The sequence below is a fragment of the Penicillium cosmopolitanum genome (genome assembly GCF_028827165.1).
Source record: "Penicillium cosmopolitanum strain IBT 29677 chromosome Unknown utg000008l:1.0-4398992.0:1.0-4402845.0, whole genome shotgun sequence".
Taxonomy (NCBI): domain Eukaryota; kingdom Fungi; phylum Ascomycota; class Eurotiomycetes; order Eurotiales; family Aspergillaceae; genus Penicillium; species Penicillium cosmopolitanum.
In genome coordinates this window covers 3,915,040-3,936,311 of record NW_026622678.1, presented here as the reverse complement: position 1 = coordinate 3,936,311, position 21,272 = coordinate 3,915,040, and the positions used below count along the sequence as shown (strand labels likewise).

The following is a 21,272-nucleotide window of genomic DNA, read 5'->3' as shown; positions in this document are numbered from 1 at the left end:
CCGACCGGATCAATTCACTGATCCAATTTCATCGCTATGATGATGGGGGCTGTCTAAACATAAAGGCCAATGAGTGTGCTACTGAAGAGGAACTAATAGCGTTCCTCACTGAGCCGTGAGCTTGACTAAGAACTTGAAGTTTGACTACTTGTTCATTTGACATTAAAATGTTGAGTTTATATATATCATTTGAGTACCACATACAATAGAAGGAAACTAGATAGCAGAGAAGAGAAGAGAAGAGAAGCTGAAGAGCAGATACCACCCAGACCCCAAACCTGTATGTATATCGATAAGTGGGAGACTACCCTACCTTCCATCCATGGATAATAGACAGAAGAGGATGGTGAAGTATGAGAGAAGATGATCATGATCCCATGATAAAAAAGAAATCAGAATGCCAGTATCAGCGCCACGCCGTAAATTCAGAAATTGCTCAGTCAGAATCATAAGTAACGGTATTCGTCAGTCGTATATAGGTCTTCGCGGAGGGAGATAAGTTCCGTCCTCAGCAACGCTGGTCGGTATGAAGCGTTTCGCCGCAGAACTTCGGGGAGGACTTGTAAAGCGTGATGATCGCGTGTAATAACCCGCACTACTAAAGGAACGTGGTCGTTCAGATCCACTGCCTCCACTGCCAGGCCGACTCCCTCCCGTGCTGCCGCCTCCACCGCCGCTGTAACTTCCCCGGCGCCCATCGTCGGGTTCGAGGTTGAAACGGTGACGGGGCACAGCGCGGGGCGGAGGTGGTGGGGGTTGCGCATATTGCGGTGGATCTGGTGCTGGAGCGGGCACGGGACCGTCGAAGGAGAATTCGCGGAATTTCACGTCGGGTGTTGCGGGTGTTCGAGAGTGAGAACGTTCTTCTCGGCGGCGGCTTCTTGCTGCTGCTTCGGAATGCGACATCGTTGACCGTTGCGGGCGGGACTCGTAGCTTCGTCGTGGTGCCGCGGGTGAGAGTTCTCGTGCTGGTTTACGCATATACGCGTCGTGAGAGTGGCGACGGGCTCGGGAATTTGAAGGGGGCGACAGGTTGTGATTGTGAGATCGGTGCTTGGACTTAGGAGGTTCGGGCTCTTCCACGTGTGGTGGGGGGTCGTGGTCTATTATATCTGGGAAGACTGGACCGTCGGTCATCCCTGGGCTGAGTGGATGGCCATACAAACTTTCGCGATCTCGACCTCTTGAGCGCGGTGGGCGAGTTGTCCGTGGGGAGGGCGATCGGACGCGAGGAGTTGACATCCCTGATCTTCCACCGTTGGTACGTTCCGACCTCCGTGAGCTGGATGGAGGGTGCTCCCGCTCAAGCGTCGGTGGTGGTGATGGCGTCGCCGACTCGGTCGATCTGAGTCGTATTGTCCACCATGGCGATGCGATGCCGCACGACGGGGTGGGTGTGTGAAATAGTCTTCCTCATCGGGCAGAGATTCCTTGCCGCTGAAATGATAGTGGAATGCACCGAAGTTAGGAGGAGATGCACGGTGGGCCTGTCTCTTTACGAAGTCGTATTCAAGCTTGCGACACACGCCTTCATGCCACTGGAGCATTTCAGGGTCGGGTTCAGATGGGAACGCATCTCGCGGGAGGTCCTTCGGGAAGACATCACCTTTCGCATCGACGATATTCCACTGGTTTACTGCGTTCTGCAGAAAGCGTGCATGCTCATCCGGGTCCATCAAAAGCTGTATTGTCTGCCATCGTACAAAACCGAGTGGTAGGAGCGAGGGTACTGAGGGTGACTCGTACGGGTTATTGGAGGGCTGGAGGCTGTGGAAACATCCGACGGATTGGTATATAAACGAAAGGGCTTGCGACTTGGTCTCGAGAAATAGCGAGTCGTAGTTGCCGCCGACCTTGCGATAGAAAGACGCTAGTCGTTCAGGAGTGAGATCGATAGTACCGCTGGAGTCAAAGGAAGGCTGTGGTGAAGGGAAGGGCATTAGTACGGGGCGCATGCAAATCGAACGGGTGAACCGTGGGCCCCAGAGAGCTTCCAATGTTCTCGAACATGGGGCCGCGGGTTTCAAGGAGTGGGCGTACCATTAGTTGGGCGATCCCCAAACATAACTGTTCCAATAGCGGCGCAGGGCTCTTGTCGGGATTGATTAGGGTTCCCCAGGAGTTCGCCGCGAAAGACATGGCAGGCTGGGGGCTGGCGCAGTTGGAAGAGCATGCAGAGGAACTTGAAGATTCCAGGGCATCGCCGGGCGCAGAAGCAGAATAAAGGCACAAGGCAGTGCGATCATCCCCAGGCAGCGAGGAGCGGTCAGGCACGCACATGGACCCACTGCGGGGGATTGGAGAGGCTCGAGGGGGCGTCACGATAATCAGATGCGAATTGGATGACTCCTAGCGTGAGTCACAATAGGCAGTCAGTGCGGATAGCGAAGGCACAGTAGTGCTAGACTGTGATCGAGGGTGACAGGGTAACAAGAAAGCTGAGAAGATGAGATGATGAAGTGAAGTGCTCAGCTGGCGAGGAAGTCAGCCGTGCCTGCCATGTGCCAAGTCACGGGATATCAGGCCACTCGTAGTAGTATACTAGTAGTAGTATTACTAGGTATTAGTAGTAGTATTAATACTTACGATAATATTCTATAGGGATGGCAATAATATAGACATTATCTGTCCCACTTATACTGCATCAATTCGATGTTTCATGCAGACTTGACACTATACATATCAGGCACAGTCGGGCTGAAAGATGCCCAATGAAGCACGTCAGAGTCGGACTGCGCAAATATCACACTTGCATGAAATAGGACATTCTAATTGAAACCTTTGCATTAGTATACATTAATCTCGCATGGCTGTATGGCTGGCAGCAACAGTCAGGCAGCAAGATCGGAACTTTCGCGCATGCATCCCGGCTTATCCACCCACCACATCAAGCGGTACAAATTCTAGAACCTCAATCTGTCCAATCTAAAAAACTCTACATAAAGTAGTTTAATACTGACCCTACAAAAAATATACAATGGGAGAAGCCATCCCACCTAGCAAGATCTGTACAAAAATAGGATATGGCATCCATGCTTTCTTACAAAGAACTGATGGATGATAGTTACCACTAGTTAGTAGGATTGTACCTAGGTATGCTATTGGTAAAGCCAAGGCGCCCGATTCGAATGCCTGGAAAACGGACCAGGTACCTCCCTGTCTTTGTTTGGCTGCATAGCACTGTCATTGAGATTCTTTCCCATTCCCCAACAAAATAAAACCATAATGCCTCACACCCCCACCAGAGACGATGATAGATTTCTACAAAACTGGCATAAATTATTTCTCAGAATTGTTCTCGCCACCTACACTCTTTCAATTTTCCTCAGTCCATAGTGCCAAGAACCCGTTTCGAAATGAGGAGGTCGTCCAAAACAAATGACGCTCTAATTCAACAACGAAATGAAGAGTTCTATAAAAGTAAAGCATGAAACATTCATAAAATATAAAAGCATTAACCCAATAAGACCGTGCGTGATTGGGCTTTTATGGTTGTGGTTCAAAGCCCAGGTGATAGATAAATCATTCTGGCAGTGCATCGATGGCTAGCCTAAGCGTCAGTCCCCTGAACATACGGTTATTGAGCTTGGCATATTTCAAATATATGGTCATCGAAGCTACTAGTTTTGCTGCCTCTTTATATGACAAGTATGGCTTCGACATGAAACATACGCTACTTTGTGTTGAGTGAACATCACGTTACAGACTTCTGTTAACTTCTGGTAACGATGACCTATCGACACCATACCTAACTGAAATTATTACACATGGGTGCGGATTTGTGGTATTCAATCACGAGCCTTAATATTCTGTAGCATACAGAACAATCATGAGCTACGGCTGATTTCTTGATGCCTTAGGTTTATACATCCGCATGGCGAGCTCATCAGTTGAACCCCTGCGGTCGCAGACGTGCGCGAAGCCTTGTCAGGTCACCAGCGGAAGACACTTGAGAGATATGAGCGGAAAAGGCGTCCCCATATTCTTTCCAGCAAGTATCTCTTAATACAGTGCCCAGTCTCATGATCTCAGGCGCTCGCGCTCGCTCTCGCTCTCGCCCTATACTGCTTCCGCTTTTCGGATGTAACAACCAACGAATCCAAATTGTGAACCTTTTTGTCTGAGATCTCGAACCGTGGGCCTTCTGCCACAAGACCCGGCTAGATGTCATTTCCCTGGCTTGCAGTGCGAATTAAATTTATGCCGCCAGTAGAGAGCGATCCTATCACTACTTTAGCGGAAACATTTTATTACTTAACTGGTAGTAATTCCAGCTTAGGAAAAAGGAAGGCCATCTCTGCTGGTATCAGTACTTGTATCTCAATTATCTTGATGTCATCTGATTAAGCTTATAGCCATGCTTTCATTTAGAACTGATAGGCGCATTCGAGCAATACTGGTAGACATGAGAGAAGGTAAAAGTGCAGAGGTCTAGTTCCTGTAACTCATTTAATGCCTATACTGGATACAGGAATATAGGTATGCATCATCTCCTTATGTGTCTTAATACTAATATCTCTTGGCTTCTGGGCTTGGCAGCGGGTTTGCGGGGATTTGCCACCCTGTATCATGGTGACGGTAGGACTCAAGGTTGATTTTCTATTTCCTAAAATCGATCCGCCGAAGGTAGACCTATCGAAATCGAATATTGGCTGATCTAAATGATAGGATTATCTCTGAGATAAACCTTTTCCTAACCAGATTCGTCGAAGGTTTACGGAAGACAGGATTTGATTTTTCTACGCCTACTAATCACAGCCCTGTGGCTTGAGGACCAGACGTGGTCGCTTTATACATTTCTAGTAACTCGAACACGAAGTCATGCGACCTTATCAAGCGACTATCTATCGACGATCTATCGAACGTAAAGTACTCCACTCGGTACCATCCTGCCTAAGTCGAACTTCAGAAATTTTTATAGCTGCTCAATATCCATTTACTTGGCCATTGCTAGATATCTGGCTGTCTGTGCACGGTTTCCTACAAAGCTGAGCTTGCCACAGAAGATGTCTTCATCTACATACGTTGGCTGCTACTCAAAAAGCTCTGGCCTCGAGAACCAAACAACATACATATATCAAAGCTTTGGATGGTGTTTACAACAATGTGTCAAAACTCACGCAGCCTCTTTTGCCCTTACCGGAGGTTCCGACTGCTTGTGTGGCAACGAACTACCTCCAAACCAGACTAAAGTTGCTCAAGAAAGGTGCGATCGGGCATGTAGTGGATTTCTCTCTGATATGTGTATGATCAACTTTACCATATTCATCTGATTCCACTGCTCACTGTTGATAGGTGGTGGAGATGGCTTTTATTCAGTGTATACAACAGGCCTGAAAAAAAGCGTCCCGACGTACAACGAGTCCCAGAGTCCCACATCGACAAATACTGACGCCTCGCAGTCAAAAGTGACAGCTTCGAGTGAGACGTCAGTCGGGAAAACTCCGGAACCGCCCTCGAAAAGTCACAATACAACTGCAATCATTGTAGGTGTCGTGGTTGGAGTGTGTGCACTTGCTGCCCTCATGGGCGCTGCGTTCTTCTGGTGGCTATCAAGAAGACACAAACGCCAAACTGATTCCGATTCCCACTCTGATGACACCACAACGAAGAATGGCAACAATTCAAACATATTGCCCTTTGGTGATCCCCGGCTTAATGGTGCCTACATGACACAATGCTACCACAGCAATGGTAGTCTTAATGAATACAATGACTATTCTCGTCGTATCTTACATGTGAGTCTTCGTGAAATCCTTTATATAACGACCCAACTTGACGTGAAAATAGGTGACCAACCCGAGCAATTGAACGAAGAGGATTAAGTGGACTGTCATGGGAGGATCTTTCAGCTGCATATTTTTCTTACGGACATCTCTCTACACACCAAAGCCCACACGGAGCTTACATCAATTTGTTGAATTTCAATGGCAGTGTCCTTCGAATAACTCATCAACATATTGAGCCAATGATCGCAATCGAGATTATTCTCAATTTGCCTTCCACTGTGAAAATCTGAGGGAGGGTGAGATTAATAAAATGGGAGGCCCGCTGAATTGTACATCACGTTTGATGGGTTACATTTTCACGTCAGGTTCCAACAAACACACATGTATGCCCCAAAACATCAGAAACCACATGGTATTGACATGATCTTTTAAGCATCTGTATCTGGCAAAATTCAGGAATTGATCATTGCAAAAGTTGATCTAGTACGGCCAAGTATGTCTTGGCGTTGGAGCTTAGACAATGAAAGTGTGTAGGTTGCCGATTCCCGGAAATACTATAACTATACAGGGGACATTTCCTCTTTATATTCAAGTTCAGACGATATACCACCCTTGCAGTTTTCCATCTGTGGGTTTACAGGCACGCCCAATACAATCTCGTTGGCCCGCAGAACTCAGGCGAACCAACCACCCGGGTCGCCTTCTAACAATGATCATTGAGGTGGACCTGGAGTAATCTTATGAATTTGCTCACCTCGAGATTAACTATCTGATTTATTTATGTGAGAGCTGGCGCATACGCAATGCTACGCCGTCCAAAGCGAGAAATTTGGCCACGAGTACACCGCATCCGCTACATTGACTGGTACCCCCGAGGGATCCAATGGCCCGAAATCAACATCTGGCTGCGCCAAAAAGTCCTCCATACTTTGATCCAAAAATATCATCTCGTCTGTCAGACTCCCCGGTTCCGGAGCATCGGGCAAAGCCGGATTTACGCCCAAAGATGTTTCACTGGGTCCATGCGCCGGGCCAGGTAAAAGTGAGAGAGAATCGGAATTTCCATGCCTTGGAAGATGTGAGCTCGACGATGCGTGTCGGGTCGTGAATCCCTGGGCCTCGTCTAGACACTCTCGCACACTTTCTAGATTGTCGTAGAACTCCGTTGCAGCAAGGTTTCCGTGGTCGCGCATCATGCGCAGAATTTCATAGGCAGTTTCGAATAAGGCGAAATCGCTGTGATTATCTGAGTTGATTTGACTCGATATTACCATAATCAGTGCGCCAGAGAAGAGATAATGTGCGTAGAAGTAACCGTAGATCGGAAGGGAGCCATTTGCCCACTCCTCGACAATTAGCGAGTGTGTATGTCTTGCAGCATGAAGGCATGCGTCACCCAGCGTCTTCAGGGTTTGTTCTTTTTGCTTGGTGGACTGGTTTGAGTCTTCTTCGGGGTCTTTTCTGGATTGAATGAGTGTGAAAAGCAAAATAGGTCGAGTTGCTAACATAATGCACTGCACAGGTTAGAACTCCATATACTTTTTTTACTGGACGAATAGTGGAACTCTTACCTGGTTAAATTGAAGGTGCAGAGATACCACATTTCCGGGAGCATGGCTGTTCCTATTGAGTCGAAGATGCGAAGGAAGGTTTTGCGACCATTCCTTCAAGGAGATAAGTAGCTTTTGCTCTCGTTGCAAAAAAGAATCCGGCTGCTTCTTTCGACTATAGACTTTCTCAGTCACCTGGCCTGTTATCCGAGCCAGCTGAATACTGGCGAGGAGAAATTCAGTATCGGAAAATTGGTCTTCGCGTGGGTCGCAGGCTATTTTCGATGGCATTTCGACATGGATGTCATCGTCGGCAATTTGAATGGGCCAACCCGTTTTTGATCCATACATTCGATCAAAAACATAGATTGCCCACCACAGACGAATTCGGTGTTGGCGCTCGACAGGATCTGGGCAGTTGCATTCAGGGATATCGTGATTCAATCCCAAAGTCAACCCAAGACGCATTGCGTTACCGACGAGGAGGAATGCGGAATGGCGTCGGTTCAGAAAGTAGGAGTATAAAGACTGAACGGTTAGCCGTGGAATTCAAGAACGATAAAGATACACTTACCAAAATGAGTAAAGACTCGATGACGGTCATACTCGGCCTCTCGGGGAGTATGGGAATTAGAGTCATTGCATTCACATAGTACGAAGCACCGGGAACTCCGCATTCTAGTTTAGAATTGGAACGTGCGGAATAGACCTCACCCATGGCAAAAAGAGCGAAGAATTTTGTCTTCAATATCGGATCATCGAAGCTTCCTTTGCGATAGACGTCCTCCAATTCTTGAATCGTCGATTTTCTGAGAAACAGGTGATATACACGGCTAACCTGATTGACGACAATTTGAATTAATAGGCGCGCCTGTGGCAATCCCGGCCATTCCAAAGTTGAATCGCGGATTTTGTACAACGTTGCTTCGGGAGTATACTGTGTCCTCGGCATATGCGACGCCCTGCTCTGGGTGAGGACTTGACGCAAGCGAGTCGCAAAGGCAGTGCACGCTGCTTCTCCGATATGAATTGGTGGAGCAGAAGGGTCATAGGGCTGAAACCACCCTCTTTCGCCAATCATAGGGTTCTGTACGACTGCATCACCATCCGAAACATGGCCATCTGCCGGAAGTTAGCCAGTTGTTTGGCGAAGCACGTGCGATGGGGAATGCTTCACCTTCATGATAGTGTGAAGACTGGCTCAGAGTTGCCGGTGATAGTGAGAGTTGCTCACGCAGCCGTTCATTTTCAGCGGCCAGTTGATCGAGATAGCTGCAAAATCTTAGTATGAATCTAGTGGGTGGAGCAGGATCAAATCACACTCACCTCTCGTGGACCTTAATCTGACGATCCCGATTAACATAGGTACATTCGGTAGCACGTCCAGCATTGCGGCACTTGGTGCACGGTTGTTCGCCAGAACATTTGATCTTGTGCGTGTGACATCTTTGGCAACTGGGCTAGTTAGCGTAAGTATGACTACGGTGGAGGCAGGACTTACGCGATGGACTTTTTCTTTTTCCCTTTCACGACCGAATGATTCGGTGCTCTTGATGAGGAGGTACGCATTTATGCCGAGCTCGGTATCACTAGGCAAATATGCGTATGTAGGTGTGTAGTGGTATGCGTTCGGTGAAATTCTGTTCGGGGAGTGCTTCGGCGGTCGGTAAGATTACACTTCGCCGAGTGGCGATTCCGATGGTTCCGGATTGACATAATTCCACCCGTGGACTACTAGTAGAATATTAAACGCACATTATAATTAATAGAGTTAGAACTATATACTTAAGTTCTAGGCTTAGTTTAATCTACTACTTGATTGTTGAGTTGTATAGAGAAATGCGCTTTCTGGTTTACTCGCGACATATATATAAAATACGATTGCTTCCAGGGTTATTACTTTATTGCTTCTTCGTCCAGATGAACACGATTTTCTCGTACAATCCGATGCCCGCAATTCCGAGCCAATAACAACCTTGGAAACTACCTACTAGGTACTCAAAGTTGAAGGTGGAAAAATTTCAACCTCACTTGAGCCTTCCAAGGTTCGAATCAGAAGTTCCAGAAACGACGCCTTCCAGGAACAATCCCCAGCGATGAATCTCGGCGTTCGTCGCACTGGATTGGCTGTAATGAACCGGTGACCGACTCTACTGGCCGATTTGCCTGGTCCGTCGCCGAGCGTCGGTGAATATATACTAGTAGCTGCCCATGTGAAAGTAGCCCTTCTTAATGAATCGAAAACCATCACAGATCATGAAAAGACCTTCAGTGGAAATCTCCGTCCACAATTTGAATTCTTCCGAGTCTGGGTCGTCGTTTTACAAAACAGACGATGTAATTCAAGGCGAAGTTCTCTTTGCACCACATCATGCAACGCGACTGGAAAACATCAATATTACTTTCCAGGGTATTTTGAGAGCAGTACCACCCATTTATAAACGCCAGTAGAAACAGCTAACTCGAAAATAGGAAACATGACAACGGAAACGGAGAACCTGGATAACCATCTTCCCGTCTCGCCTAACACCCTACGGAAGACATTCTTGCGTGTCGACTTCCCGGTAGAAGAATATGTGCCCGAAGCAATCCTCGAGCCGAAAGAAATATATCGAATCCCCTTCAGTTTTGTCGTGCCTTCTCATATCCCGGCGCAAATATGCCACCATACCTGCGCGAATTGCCAAGTTCACGAAGAACACCTGCAACTTCCCCCGAGCCTAGGCAAAATATCGCAATACTTTGAGAATACCCACGACATGGCGCCATCCGAAGCAGAGATTCAATATAGCATCAGCTTTTCAGTCGTTGAGAAGATGTCGCAGGCAGAATGGCCGAAAGCCCTCAATGAAACAATCTATCCGATTTACATATTGCCTCGACGATCGGAGATGGCCCCGCTCCTACTCTATCCGGAAAGCAGATACTACAAAACAAGAGCAGAAAAGGGCCTCAAAAAAGGGAATCCTGCGATCGGAAGTCGGAACTATGGTGCTATCAACTTTCCAGCCACAAGGAATCGAGTTGTGCCGCGGACCGCAACCCCAAAATAGCATCGAAGCGTCAACGACAGTGCGAATCAACCTTCGATTCGAGCCAGCATGTGAAAAACAGCTCCCACCTCGCATGGTATCAAGCGAAATCAAACTCAAAGCAATGACATTCTTCGGCATGGAGCCATGGTTTAACTTTCCCGATCATTCGGGACCATCGGCTTGGGGCTCCAGGCAGGCATATTGGTCTGAAACAGTCTCGCTACAGCAACAAAACTGTGTTATAGATTGGAGAAAACAAGCGAAGGCAGATGGAAGCGATTTGACGTTATTTTATACGGCCTCTGTTGATATTTCAGTCGCATTGCCAGATACCCTGGTGTATCCGCCTACTTTTCACTCGTGTTTTATTTCCAGGGTGTATGCCCTCAAGACGATACTCTCATATCGGGATCATAGCAAGGCCCGAGGTAATTCCTCTGCGTCTTTGACCGTTCCTTTGCAGATTTATGTGTCGTGAGGGGAGGTGCCAGTCGTAAGCGAATGAGCTCAATTTCTTTGCGTTGACGAGATACCCAATGGTTTATTTACTTTATCAGCAGCCCCTAAATTGGGTTAATCTATATTACTATTATTTATGGTTCATCGAGAAACACCGGGAAGGAGAAGAAACTGTGCTCGTTGTTGATTCCACGCGTCATTGGCTCGAATTGTACCCCTTGATGCCAACAATCAATCAACCCCGTAAATTAAGCTTCTGCCACGGATCTGATGACAATAAAGTTCAAAGAATCATTGGTCATGTTTCGATAATGTAGACGGCAGAAGAAATTTCAGATCGGTTCTCAGGATCCCAGCCAATACATGCTCTGCATATCGAAAGAGATCCGCCCAACGGCACCGCACGACATCCAGCCACCAGATGTGCCGCATGTCGATAGTCGATCAATACGATGTGCATTCCAAAGAATTAGTCCATGACTCTTCATTGGCTCGGTCCCACCGACAACTTCTACCATCAGCAGGCAATGAGCCCCTTCATTCCGGATCGGCATACCGTGTCGACGAGCGGTATTTCTCAACAGAATAGCAGGATTCTATTGGGCGATATGGAAACCATGACAACTATCCACGTTCAACGGGCTAGAATTACCTCTTATCCCTGTGTTTATGGGGGAATACTCACATATCCGAGCCGGGCCAGACGGGCCAGATATGAGCTGCCTTGTCCGCCCAGCCCCCAGAGAGAGGCAGCATGGCTGGCGCTGGATTCCTCGGCCTGCATCTGATCGCACAGCCCTTCTTTCCATTAGTTAAGTGTGCTGGATCCCCTCTGTCCCTCTATCTAATCTTTGGCCCTCCCCGCTCACACCATTTCAACGGTCGCACATACCCTCACCATACCACTTGTCAATCTGTCCGAAATCATCTGGAAACACTTCATCCACACGATCCTCAGAAATAGAAGGAGCTATTCCAAGCCTTTGTCAAGAAAAAAATCACACTCCGAACCGCCTTAAGTTCCAGCAAGGGGTGTCAACAACCCGCCTTGCAGCAAAACAACAACCAAAGCACTTCTGCGATTCCTCCATCTATCATCGGTCTACATCTAGAATGGCACTCGTCCGCGACCCATACTTCTGGAAGCGATTCTCCACAGCTGTCCACAGAGATGACCAAGCAAAAACACAAAGCCAACTAGATCTCGAACAAGCCATCAAGAAGTGAGACCCTTCCTTTCCCCGGTTGACTCTTATTCAAATGCCCGTTGACTAACAAGTAATACAGACAACCCGACTCCTGGCTCGAACGAGAACGACAAAAACGCAAGCGCTCGCTTATCTGCGGATTCATCATCTTCTTCTGCATTATTTTGGCGGTGACTGGCGGTGTGGTTGTGTGGTGGTTAGCCAAACACAACTGGCTGCAGTCACCGGAGCCGTGAATGAATGAGCGAGGCCAAAGAAGAAAAGAAAACACGAACATGATAGAACCATTCTTTCTTTGGCGATGTTTTTTTTGAGTTTTGCATTTCTAGCGATAATTGGCGTTGGAAGGAATTGGAGATATACCCGCCGCAACTCCAGCGGCATCGAGATAGATTGGGAAATATTGGTAGTTTATATAGCACTATGATAGGACTGAATGAAAATAAATAATAGAAGATAAGAGAACCAAATCAGTTCCCTCTTTACCTAGGTACTAGTTACTACTACTATATGTCTAGATTAGCATCTACTAGTATATATTCGGTCCCAATTGGGAAGCTGGACGCATGCTTGCCCAGGTCACGGTGCACATTGGAACTCCAACTTCCAATCTCATAGTAGTAAGCTGGGAATGGCAAACTATACCAAATTAAAATGGTTCGGTTCACTTCACTTCCAGTCTCCAGCTAGTCTTAATACACCCCTGCATACTACTCTACTGAGTAGCCCTGGCTATCGGCGGACTAAACCCCGCTGCGGCCAGCCTCGGCGATCGCATCGGATGGGACGGGCTTATCGCAACTCCCCACACTCCCTTCCCCGCACATTCGCTCTCCTCTTTTGTCTCCTCCAACTTCCTCTTCTTTTTAACTCTCTCTTCTCCCCCTTCATACCTCAAGGGTCACCTCTGTTGTATCCAACTACAACATCCATCATGCTGCCCCCATTCGACTATTTCACTTACCGCCGTATACGGTATGTCTTCTTCGGCCTATAGCTCCCACAGCTCCCCCCAGCACTCGGAACATCAGCTAACTCCACACCAGCAATCAAAAACAAGCGGAACGTGCTGCCCGGTTTACCTCATTACCATACCCCTACCACCTTCACATCACCGAGGCCGACAAGGAGATCATCGATCGACCAATCGAGAACTTGGTACGCGATGTCCAAGCCGACACCACCTCCCCGCTGAACGTCCTGCGCACATACGGCAAAGTTGCGGTGAGAGCGCAGAAGCGCACCAACTGCATTACAGAACTACTTCTTCCTGAGGCAGAGTCATGGCTCAAGTCCGATATCAACTTGAAGGGACCCCTTGCGGGAATCCCCGTGTCTCTCAAGGATTCAATCCAGGTCAAGGGGTTTGATACAAGCGTCGGCTACGCGGCATTCGCAAATAAGCCAGCCCAAGAAGATGGTCCCATGGCGCGGCTACTCAAGGATGCCGGTAAGTGCTTTAAAGAATGACTCGGGATACCATCATATCGTCCATACTGACCAGGTCGTAGGAGCTGTGCCCTATGCGAAGACCGCATTGCCGATTACTTTGCTCTCTTTTGAGTCTGCCAATGGCCTTTGGGGCACCTGCTTGAACCCCCATATCCCAGGTTACTCTCCCGGTGGCTCGACTGGCGGAGAAGCTGCCCTTCTGGCGCTGGGTGGTCGTATCGGCATTGGCTCTGATGTTGCTGGATCGGTCCGTGTCCCTGCTGCATGGAGTGGAATCTACTCGCTGCGCTGCAGTACTGGTCGCTGGCCCAAGGCTGGTGTCAGCACCAGCATGCCTGGCCAAGAAGGTATTCCCAGTGTCTTCAGCCCAATGGCTCGCACCCTGAATGACCTGACCTACTTCACGCGTGCGATCATCAACATGAAGCCTTGGAAGTATGATCATTCGGTGCACCCCATTTCGTGGCGTGGAGATCTCGAGACCGAAGCTCAGAGCAAGCCTCTCCGCATTGGTCTGATGAGCAATGATGGTATGTCTCTACGATTCTCTTCCAGCAAACAACCCTTCAGCATAGACTAACTCACTTTCCAGGCGTCGTACCCCCAACACCCGCCATCGAACGCGCCGTTGCAACGACCGTCGCAGCTCTAACTGAAGCCGGCCACACGGTCTCAGAAATCACTACCCCATCCAATGCAGACCCATTCACCGGCCTAAACCTCGCATCTCAACTCCTCAATTCCGACGGCTGCCACCACTTCGAGTCCAACCTACACACCTTCGAGCCATCAGACCCAGGCGCAAACCAACTCCGCCGAGTTGCCCACCTCCCCGGACCCATCCGCTACCTCTACTACCTGTACGTACGCTACATCAAGCGCGACAAAGTCCTCGCAACCCTAATTCGCAACTTCGGCCCCAAAACCGCCGCCCAATTATGGCCACTAACCGCCGCCCGCGAGTCATTCCGCGCAACCTGGCACCAATGGTGGGACGCGGAAAGCCAACAATATGACTTCATTCTGTGCCCAGTTAATGCGACGCCCGCACTACCGCACAAAGCCATGCACGACGCCGTCTCCTCGTGCGGCTACACGTTTTTGTGGAACCTGCTAGATTACTCCGCCGGCGTGATACCGGTCGGCCACGTGGATGCTGTGCGTGATGCTCTTGTTACCCCTTATAAGACGGTGCTGAAACGACTGGGTGCGGATAATGCTATTGCGCGTGGAGCGTGGAAGCATTATGATTCTGGGAAGATGGCGGGTTTGCCTACGGCTGTGCAGATTGTTGGGAGGAGATGGCAGGAGGAGCAGGTCTTGGGGTATATGGCTGCGGTGGAGAAGGCTTTGGAAGTTTATATTGATCCGGCGACTGGGGGGAGTGCGAAGTATTCTTTGCTGGATATTGATTAGGTGGTGCGATGGGGTGACTAATGTTGTTTATCACCAGATTGTGTTTTTTACAATAACTGCCAGTGGTGTTTACACAGTCCATGCAGTGGTAGTATAATGGCAGAATGGAATATTCCAAGAACAACACCAACTTCTAAACCCGAGCTTCAATAGGAAATTGTACTGGTAGACAAACTGAGAATGAACAGCATCCTCCAGATACCCAGAATTCAAGTTCAACTAATAACCAAACTAGGCAAACTAGCGTTCGAAGCTATCAACTGTCAACTGTCACCATCACGCCAACCTCGTATTACAGAGGGGCGCCTCCAATGAACAACCAATCAATCTCGCAGTAATCGAATTTAATGAACGACCCATCAAAAAGCCCCCTAGGGCCAAAACGCAAATCTTAATCCCGATCCTGCGTATCAAGAGAAGTCCGCGTCTGTCCTACCCACCATCACCATCGGAATTGCAGATGCCGACATGCGCTGTGATACATAGAATGAGGCCGTCAGGGGGCGGTTAGTACGAGTACGAGAACATTGAGATATGTACTTGTACCCGGGATCGAGGGTGATTGACAATAACAAAATAAGGGAGTGATATCCGGGTATACTTGTACGAGTATGCTCCAGGAGTTCAAGTTCCAAGGATAAACTTGAAGATAACCTCGGTTAGAAGAGCGGGGAGTTTGACTGAGGTTGACCCTCTCCGCATCACATCTCGTTTCCACTTAACCTAGCCAAGGATGTGTTGGATCTGCGGTACCAGCTGTCATTTATTTGCTTTACTCGTATTTGCAGGGCAAGTTGGGCGGAAGTCATGACTTGTTTCAATGGAGATCGATCGAATTGAGATCCATGGATTGGATGAGATGAGGTCTGAATTAATGGATCATCTCATGGAAATTGTATTAATGATAGCCGTGCCATTCGGTACTTTGTATGAGCTTCGTACTTTGTCCCGCAACTATCGTATGCCGCCCCCTATCCACTCCCGGCTTGGGTAAATGATCAACATGGTCCTCGTACTTTGTACACTGTACCGTACGTATTGTGTGAGAATGCAGATCTGAATTACTGATGTTCCCCTCCCCTGCTTGGGCCTAGTTGAAAGTCAATAAGACATGCGAAGGAATGGTAGAGTTGATGGGGGCTTGTTCAAATGCGGCGCTAGAGAGGATGCTCCACTTAGGAGAAAGAATCCAATGAATGGCGGTGGTCCAAATTCAGATCCAATAGAGTAATGTCAATTGAGGAGTGCAGTCAAGAAGAAAGAAGATGGTGAGTTGAGTTAAGCTAAGCAAGCAGGTTGAAGTTGAGGAAGTCACGGGGTCAACGTACGACCAGGCCAACTTTCACTTTCACTTTCTTCCCCTCGTCTTCTCTTCTTCTCTCCTCCTTTTCTCCTACGCCTCTCTTCTTTTCTTCTGTGCTTCTAGTCCACTTGCTCGGCGTCTCAATTTACCCCTCCACCCTCCATTCTCCACACAACATCCTACCTATCTCGTGACCGGCAACTTTCGACCTGCAACCTGCGACCTGCGATTTGCGACTTCGAACTCGCAGGATGCAGATCCTGGATTACTGCATTCTCGCCCCCGCTGGTGATGACTGGGCTTTGAGGGAGAATGGCTTCCAAGAAAAACCAGCGAGGTGGCATTCGCAAATCAGACGGAATTCATTTCGTCAATGCCAGACCTTCATCCGAGACCGAACGGATAAAAGCACAACGCTTGGTGCGAGCGCATGTGGGCCGATGGATCTCCGACCAGACCAGAGATAAAGATCGCACGGCAGAGGCAGCTTCCAACTCGGTGTCATCGATTCGCTCGTCAGCGTCAGCTTCAACGTCAGCCTCGGCCTCGGCCTCGACCTCGACATCAATTTCGCCCTTATCGATAGGCGCGTCAACAGGATCAACTCCTCCCAATAATCCTCAGAGTGCACAAGCTGCCACCCGCCCCTCATTGCCGAGCGATGATGGCCCACCGTCCTCGTTTATTGTCGTCTCGCGTCCCTCACCGCAGCCGACCCGCTATGTCCCCGCCCCGCGCCGCGGCATCGCTGCCAGGGGCTTGAACCAGCGACCGCTGCGGGAATGGCAGCGATCACCATTTCCCCCATCCCACGCCAGCGACAGTAGCGATAGTAGTGACGATGCGGCTTCACTCACGGAACCAATTGCCTTTATCCCATGGCACGAGGTGGCACGCGTGGAACCCCAGATTTCCGGCCTCTTCGACCCTTTTGGCACATATCCTACGGAATTCTCACCTGACCTTGTGAACCCATGCGAGACATACCGTTCGTATTTATGGACTCCGGATCTAGACTGAATGAAGTAATTTGCTAACAATTCCTTTAGTAACAACGGTATTATGGCCCGGGCTCATCCCTAGGTCTGAGACACATGAAAAAGGCTGGCGAAGATTGGTTTCCTCTTTCATTATCTGACCCTGCCCTCTTTACGGCGTTTATTTACGGATCGCTCTGTCACCAGCGAGTCCAGTGGCTCAATCAGGTCACTCCGAGCTCCAGCTTCGGTCCTAGGCAGGAGCGTCTCTTACAGCAATGCGAGGTGGAAGCCATCAAGTTGATCAATGTAGCGATGAAAGACCCTTCTCGCCGAGTTAGTGACGCTGTAATCCTGAGCGTGATTTGTATGGCTCACCACCAAGCAATGGACGACACTTTCAGGCGACAGCTACCCACTCCGTTCAAAGCACCGTTTCAACGCCTGCAGTGGCTCAACGTCTATGGGTGCTTGCCTCCTAATATGATCCATATTCAAGGGCTGGTGCAACTGATCATTATGCGCGGTGGACTGCGAAGTATAAAAACGGCCGGGCTGGCGGCGACTATCTCTTTGTTTGTAGGCCCAAGTATCACAACCTTATTATTCAATGCGAAAGCTAACCCACCCCAAGTTCTGACATATTCACCGCGAGTGTACTCTGCACCAAGCCAGGTTTCGAGTTCTGGCCAGTAGATGAATCCCGCTGTGGGATCGAACTTCGGCCTCTTCTAGGCTTCGATCAATCCGATATCGACCGTGGCTTCGGTCGCCTGTGCAGCATTGGAATAACTCCCCAGATGGCAGAGGCATTCCAAGCCGCCCGCATGTACATCAACATTGTCCGAGATAATCTCGCAAAAAGCCATGATTCCTCATTACTAGCAGACCAACGCAACCTAACGCAACATACAATTCTGTCTCTGCCACCCGCGTCGACGATATCTCACCAGTTCGTCCACCCCACACATGCGATCACTTACGAAGCTTGTCGGTTAGCATGTTGGATTTTTGCCGTCGGCGTTATTTTCCCTGTCCCGGCTCAGAGCACGCCCTTGGCCAGTCTAGCTCAGCAACTTCAAGGTGTTCTCCGTGACCCAGAAGCCTCCGGATTATGGACATCGCCGCAAACACGGATTCCGTTATTATGGATTCTCATGTTAGGCGGAATTGCCGCAACCGAGATGCCAGAGCGACCATTCTTTACCTCGGCTTTGGAACGGACCTTACGGAGGAGCGGGATCTCCTCTTGGCTGGGTGTCAAACGTGTTCTCGACATCATGCTTTGGTATGATATGGCTTGCGATGAATCGGCGGAGGCGCTTTTGTATGACGCGATTCGTCTTGCGAATAGCGTGTCTGAGGCGGGAAGTTGAATGCGATACCTGAATATATACCCCCGCCCGGCAAATTTCAGGACATTTCCTCGTGTCCTTGGACTTTTCATGGTACTATCCCGAGACCGGGAGTTGGTGTGAAATAATACAATGCCTCATCTGTCCTGGAAAGTCTATTACATGTCATGCCAGTGCACATGTTCTGATTCTAATGATAGGACTGCGTTGTTTAGTCAAGATTAAATATTGATCGCACCACAGATCAAGTTCATACAAAGTGCAATCTGAATCTCCGACGTATCTCATCAATGGCAGTAATAAGAACTAACCTCTCCCTTTTGGTTTATTGATCTTGAATTCACATAAACAAATCAAAAAATTGAAACCAACCTTTCTTGTTCCTCTGAATGGTGTTGCAATCACAAAAGCACATGCACTCTCCCAGACCATTATGTCGTTTGAAACCTTGTAGAGGGCCCTTGCTGTGACTCATCGCCGGAATAGTAGCTGATTTTCATGATTCAGACGTCAATAGACTGATATACTTTCATGTGAACAGCCTCTGGGACGAGTGGTGACAAATGAGGCTCAACCCATTAGCATCAGACTAGTCGATATTCTAGACAGGGAAGACACATCCGGCATTAGCGCCATTGCACCCTGCAAGGCGATATGCAAAGAATGCTGGAATGAGGTAGCTCTTCATATCTTGGCAACGAAAAGCTGGTGCATCCCGCATAGCATGGCTAGCTAATCGGGTCTGGGCGCGGGCGCCATCCCCCCCTAGGCCCGACAAGAGGTCCATGCCGGGGTCCAGATCTTGTCCCTAGCTTGTTTCACTTTAGATTCTTGCAGTTTCTGGACGGTCGGGACCCAGGATCATCGCTTTCGGGCGCTACCCCGTGATTTTGGCATCCTGCAGATCAGCGGGTTCGTGGTCACCTCGTGGTTGGTCAATGATTTCTCCCTTGAGCGGCCATGCAGCTAAGGAGAGACATGCCGGCTCAAACTGGACTCATTTGATGCAGGCGGTATGTGATGAAGCTATCTCGTTCCTCCGGTAGCCCATGTCATCTGCAAAGACTGGCTCGACTGCTCGATTTAAACCATGGTATTGCTCGCATGATTGCTCTGGTGATGAAGTTATCGGGCAGCTCCGATGCAGACGGTGCTGTCCAACATTCATGCATAGGCATCATGGAATTGTTCCAAATCGGCGTTGCCTAAATGTGGGATGGCACTGTCGTATGTTTCAATTCCAGCAATGCTTTCAACAGGGGGTTAATGTGTAATAGCTCCATGGGGTACCATGTGTTTTGCCATGCTAACTAGTATCTCCTCGAAGAATGTTATAAAGTTCCAGCTAACATACTAGTTCCTCTTTTAATTGCGCGGCCCGGAACGTTCGTGGGGATGTAAAGCTACCTACCCACGCGACATTGCATCCTTGTAGACATTGAAGCTACATTGGCCCCACTCTTCATGCATGAACTAATCTAAGTAAATCCGTGAATTTGGATGATCTACACGCCTCCAGCCTTGACCAGCTGGATGGGAGCTGCTTCCCCGGTTTTACCGTATCTACCCTGGAAGGCCCTTGAGCACTCCACACCCCACTGCGTCCGATTCGCCAGACTGTCGACCGTACGCATTAGTTTTCTCTATGCACTGTGAATGGGCCCTAGTTCTGGCATTCTTCTGCAAGAGGAATCGATCTGATGTGCTTTCGCAGCTTTTATTTAAACATGATTCCCAATAAGTGGGCTAGCCATTGTTATGGCAATTATTTAAAGTCTACTTTTCAGAAAGAGTTTCGTCCTTTTTTCTCTTCTATTTTACCCTCAATACTTTCCAACGCTCTGAGAATCAAACATACTCCTCTCCACCATTTGTGCAACTTCCTGCATCATGGCGGCTCACTCGCACAACGCCCGCCCCAACGGCCCAGCCCTGTCGTCAAATGACGACACCTGGGATTCAGGGTACCCAGAGGTCGCCTGGACCAACCCAGCCTGCTATCCCACACCAGCAATGGCGGTGGGACAGCACTGGTTACACCACGGGCCACATAGCAATTCGAACCCGGGTATATCTCCTATCTCAGCATCTCCTTGCTCCAATCCAACAATTACACCACCTTCCTCCCTCCATCATCCAAATTGTATCCCCTGGCCAGTCGGTAGTCCAAATGGTTACATTCTACCCGACGCCCACAACGCAGCCTGTCACCCCAATACTCCCAAGAGCACTCCGATGGCAAGGATCTCGTCCTTCAACTCCTCACCAGAAGAACCACTCGACACTACGAACTACGAAAATACATGTGCACATGGGATAGGGGCCCAATCCCGCCAGGCGGCGGGCATCGAGTATGTGTTCACGACTAATTATACCCTCATGACTTATGAATACTATGATACATCACTCTCTGACATAACCCAGTGTCAACCACTACGGGAGATATAAGTGCCGGTGGGAAGGATGCACGTATACCAGCACATTTTCCAGGCAAACCTGTCTATGGCGACATATCAAATCCACCCATGTCGCCCCTGAAGAGTTCAAATGTCCCGTTCGTGATTGTAAGGAAAGCTTCGGTCGCAAGGATAAGCTGCAATCTCATATGCGACTTTATCATATCACCCACGGCAGGTCAGAGTCATGTTCTTGCCATTCTTAACTTGGTTTTGGGCTTTATCTTCTCCACTCATTCTACATTGAAAGTTGAAGTTTAGCTTCCGATTTCTTTTCTTTTTCTTTTCTTTTTTGCATCCATTGACTGGTTTGCCTCGATTGGGAAATATAT

At 48.8% G+C, this 21,272-nt stretch overlaps 8 protein-coding genes across 8 annotated transcripts; 6 read left to right on the top strand and 2 right to left on the bottom strand.

Moving 5' to 3' along the window:
- Positions 1–465: 465 nt before the first annotated feature.
- On the bottom strand, positions 466–2,139 carry N7509_008008 (uncharacterized protein; the record flags this gene model as incomplete). Its single annotated transcript, XM_056632645.1, has 3 exons — positions 466–1,139; positions 1,163–1,919; positions 2,041–2,139. 3 exons carry the CDS (start codon positions 2,137–2,139, stop codon positions 466–468), a joined length of 1,530 nt encoding a protein of 509 aa, XP_056488196.1.
- Positions 2,140–5,525: 3,386 nt separating this feature from the next.
- N7509_008007 (uncharacterized protein) lies at positions 5,526–5,825 on the top strand (the record flags this gene model as incomplete). Its single annotated transcript, XM_056632644.1, has 1 exon — positions 5,526–5,825. The coding sequence occupies one exon, from the start codon at positions 5,526–5,528 to the stop codon at positions 5,823–5,825; it is 300 nt and encodes a 99-aa protein (XP_056488195.1).
- A 710-nt stretch (positions 5,826–6,535) lies between these two features.
- On the bottom strand, positions 6,536–8,848 carry N7509_008006 (Zn(II)2Cys6 transcription factor; the record flags this gene model as incomplete). Its single annotated transcript, XM_056632643.1, has 6 exons — positions 6,536–7,243; positions 7,301–7,807; positions 7,854–8,401; positions 8,436–8,551; positions 8,606–8,734; positions 8,781–8,848. The coding sequence occupies 6 exons, from the start codon at positions 8,846–8,848 to the stop codon at positions 6,536–6,538; spliced, it is 2,076 nt and encodes a 691-aa protein (XP_056488194.1).
- A 908-nt stretch (positions 8,849–9,756) lies between these two features.
- N7509_008005 (uncharacterized protein) lies at positions 9,757–10,332 on the top strand (the record flags this gene model as incomplete). The annotated part of the gene is made up of 1 exon (XM_056632642.1): positions 9,757–10,332. The coding sequence occupies one exon, from the start codon at positions 9,757–9,759 to the stop codon at positions 10,330–10,332; it is 576 nt and encodes a 191-aa protein (XP_056488193.1).
- A 1,554-nt stretch (positions 10,333–11,886) lies between these two features.
- On the top strand, positions 11,887–12,217 carry N7509_008004 (uncharacterized protein; the record flags this gene model as incomplete). The annotated part of the gene is made up of 2 exons (XM_056632641.1): positions 11,887–11,996; positions 12,061–12,217. The coding sequence occupies 2 exons, from the start codon at positions 11,887–11,889 to the stop codon at positions 12,215–12,217; spliced, it is 267 nt and encodes an 88-aa protein (XP_056488192.1).
- Positions 12,218–12,915: 698 nt separating this feature from the next.
- Positions 12,916–14,849, top strand: N7509_008003 (putative acetamidase; the record flags this gene model as incomplete). The annotated part of the gene is made up of 4 exons (XM_056632640.1): positions 12,916–12,956; positions 13,028–13,431; positions 13,493–13,963; positions 14,026–14,849. The coding sequence occupies 4 exons, from the start codon at positions 12,916–12,918 to the stop codon at positions 14,847–14,849; spliced, it is 1,740 nt and encodes a 579-aa protein (XP_056488191.1).
- A 1,615-nt stretch (positions 14,850–16,464) lies between these two features.
- Positions 16,465–18,505, top strand: N7509_008002 (uncharacterized protein; the record flags this gene model as incomplete). The annotated part of the gene is made up of 3 exons (XM_056632639.1): positions 16,465–17,140; positions 17,236–17,704; positions 17,764–18,505. 3 exons carry the CDS (start codon positions 16,465–16,467, stop codon positions 18,503–18,505), a joined length of 1,887 nt encoding a protein of 628 aa, XP_056488190.1.
- A 1,869-nt stretch (positions 18,506–20,374) lies between these two features.
- Positions 20,375–20,932, top strand: N7509_008001 (uncharacterized protein; the record flags this gene model as incomplete). The annotated part of the gene is made up of 2 exons (XM_056632638.1): positions 20,375–20,552; positions 20,643–20,932. The coding sequence occupies 2 exons, from the start codon at positions 20,375–20,377 to the stop codon at positions 20,930–20,932; spliced, it is 468 nt and encodes a 155-aa protein (XP_056488189.1).
- Positions 20,933–21,272: the final 340 nt, after the last annotated feature.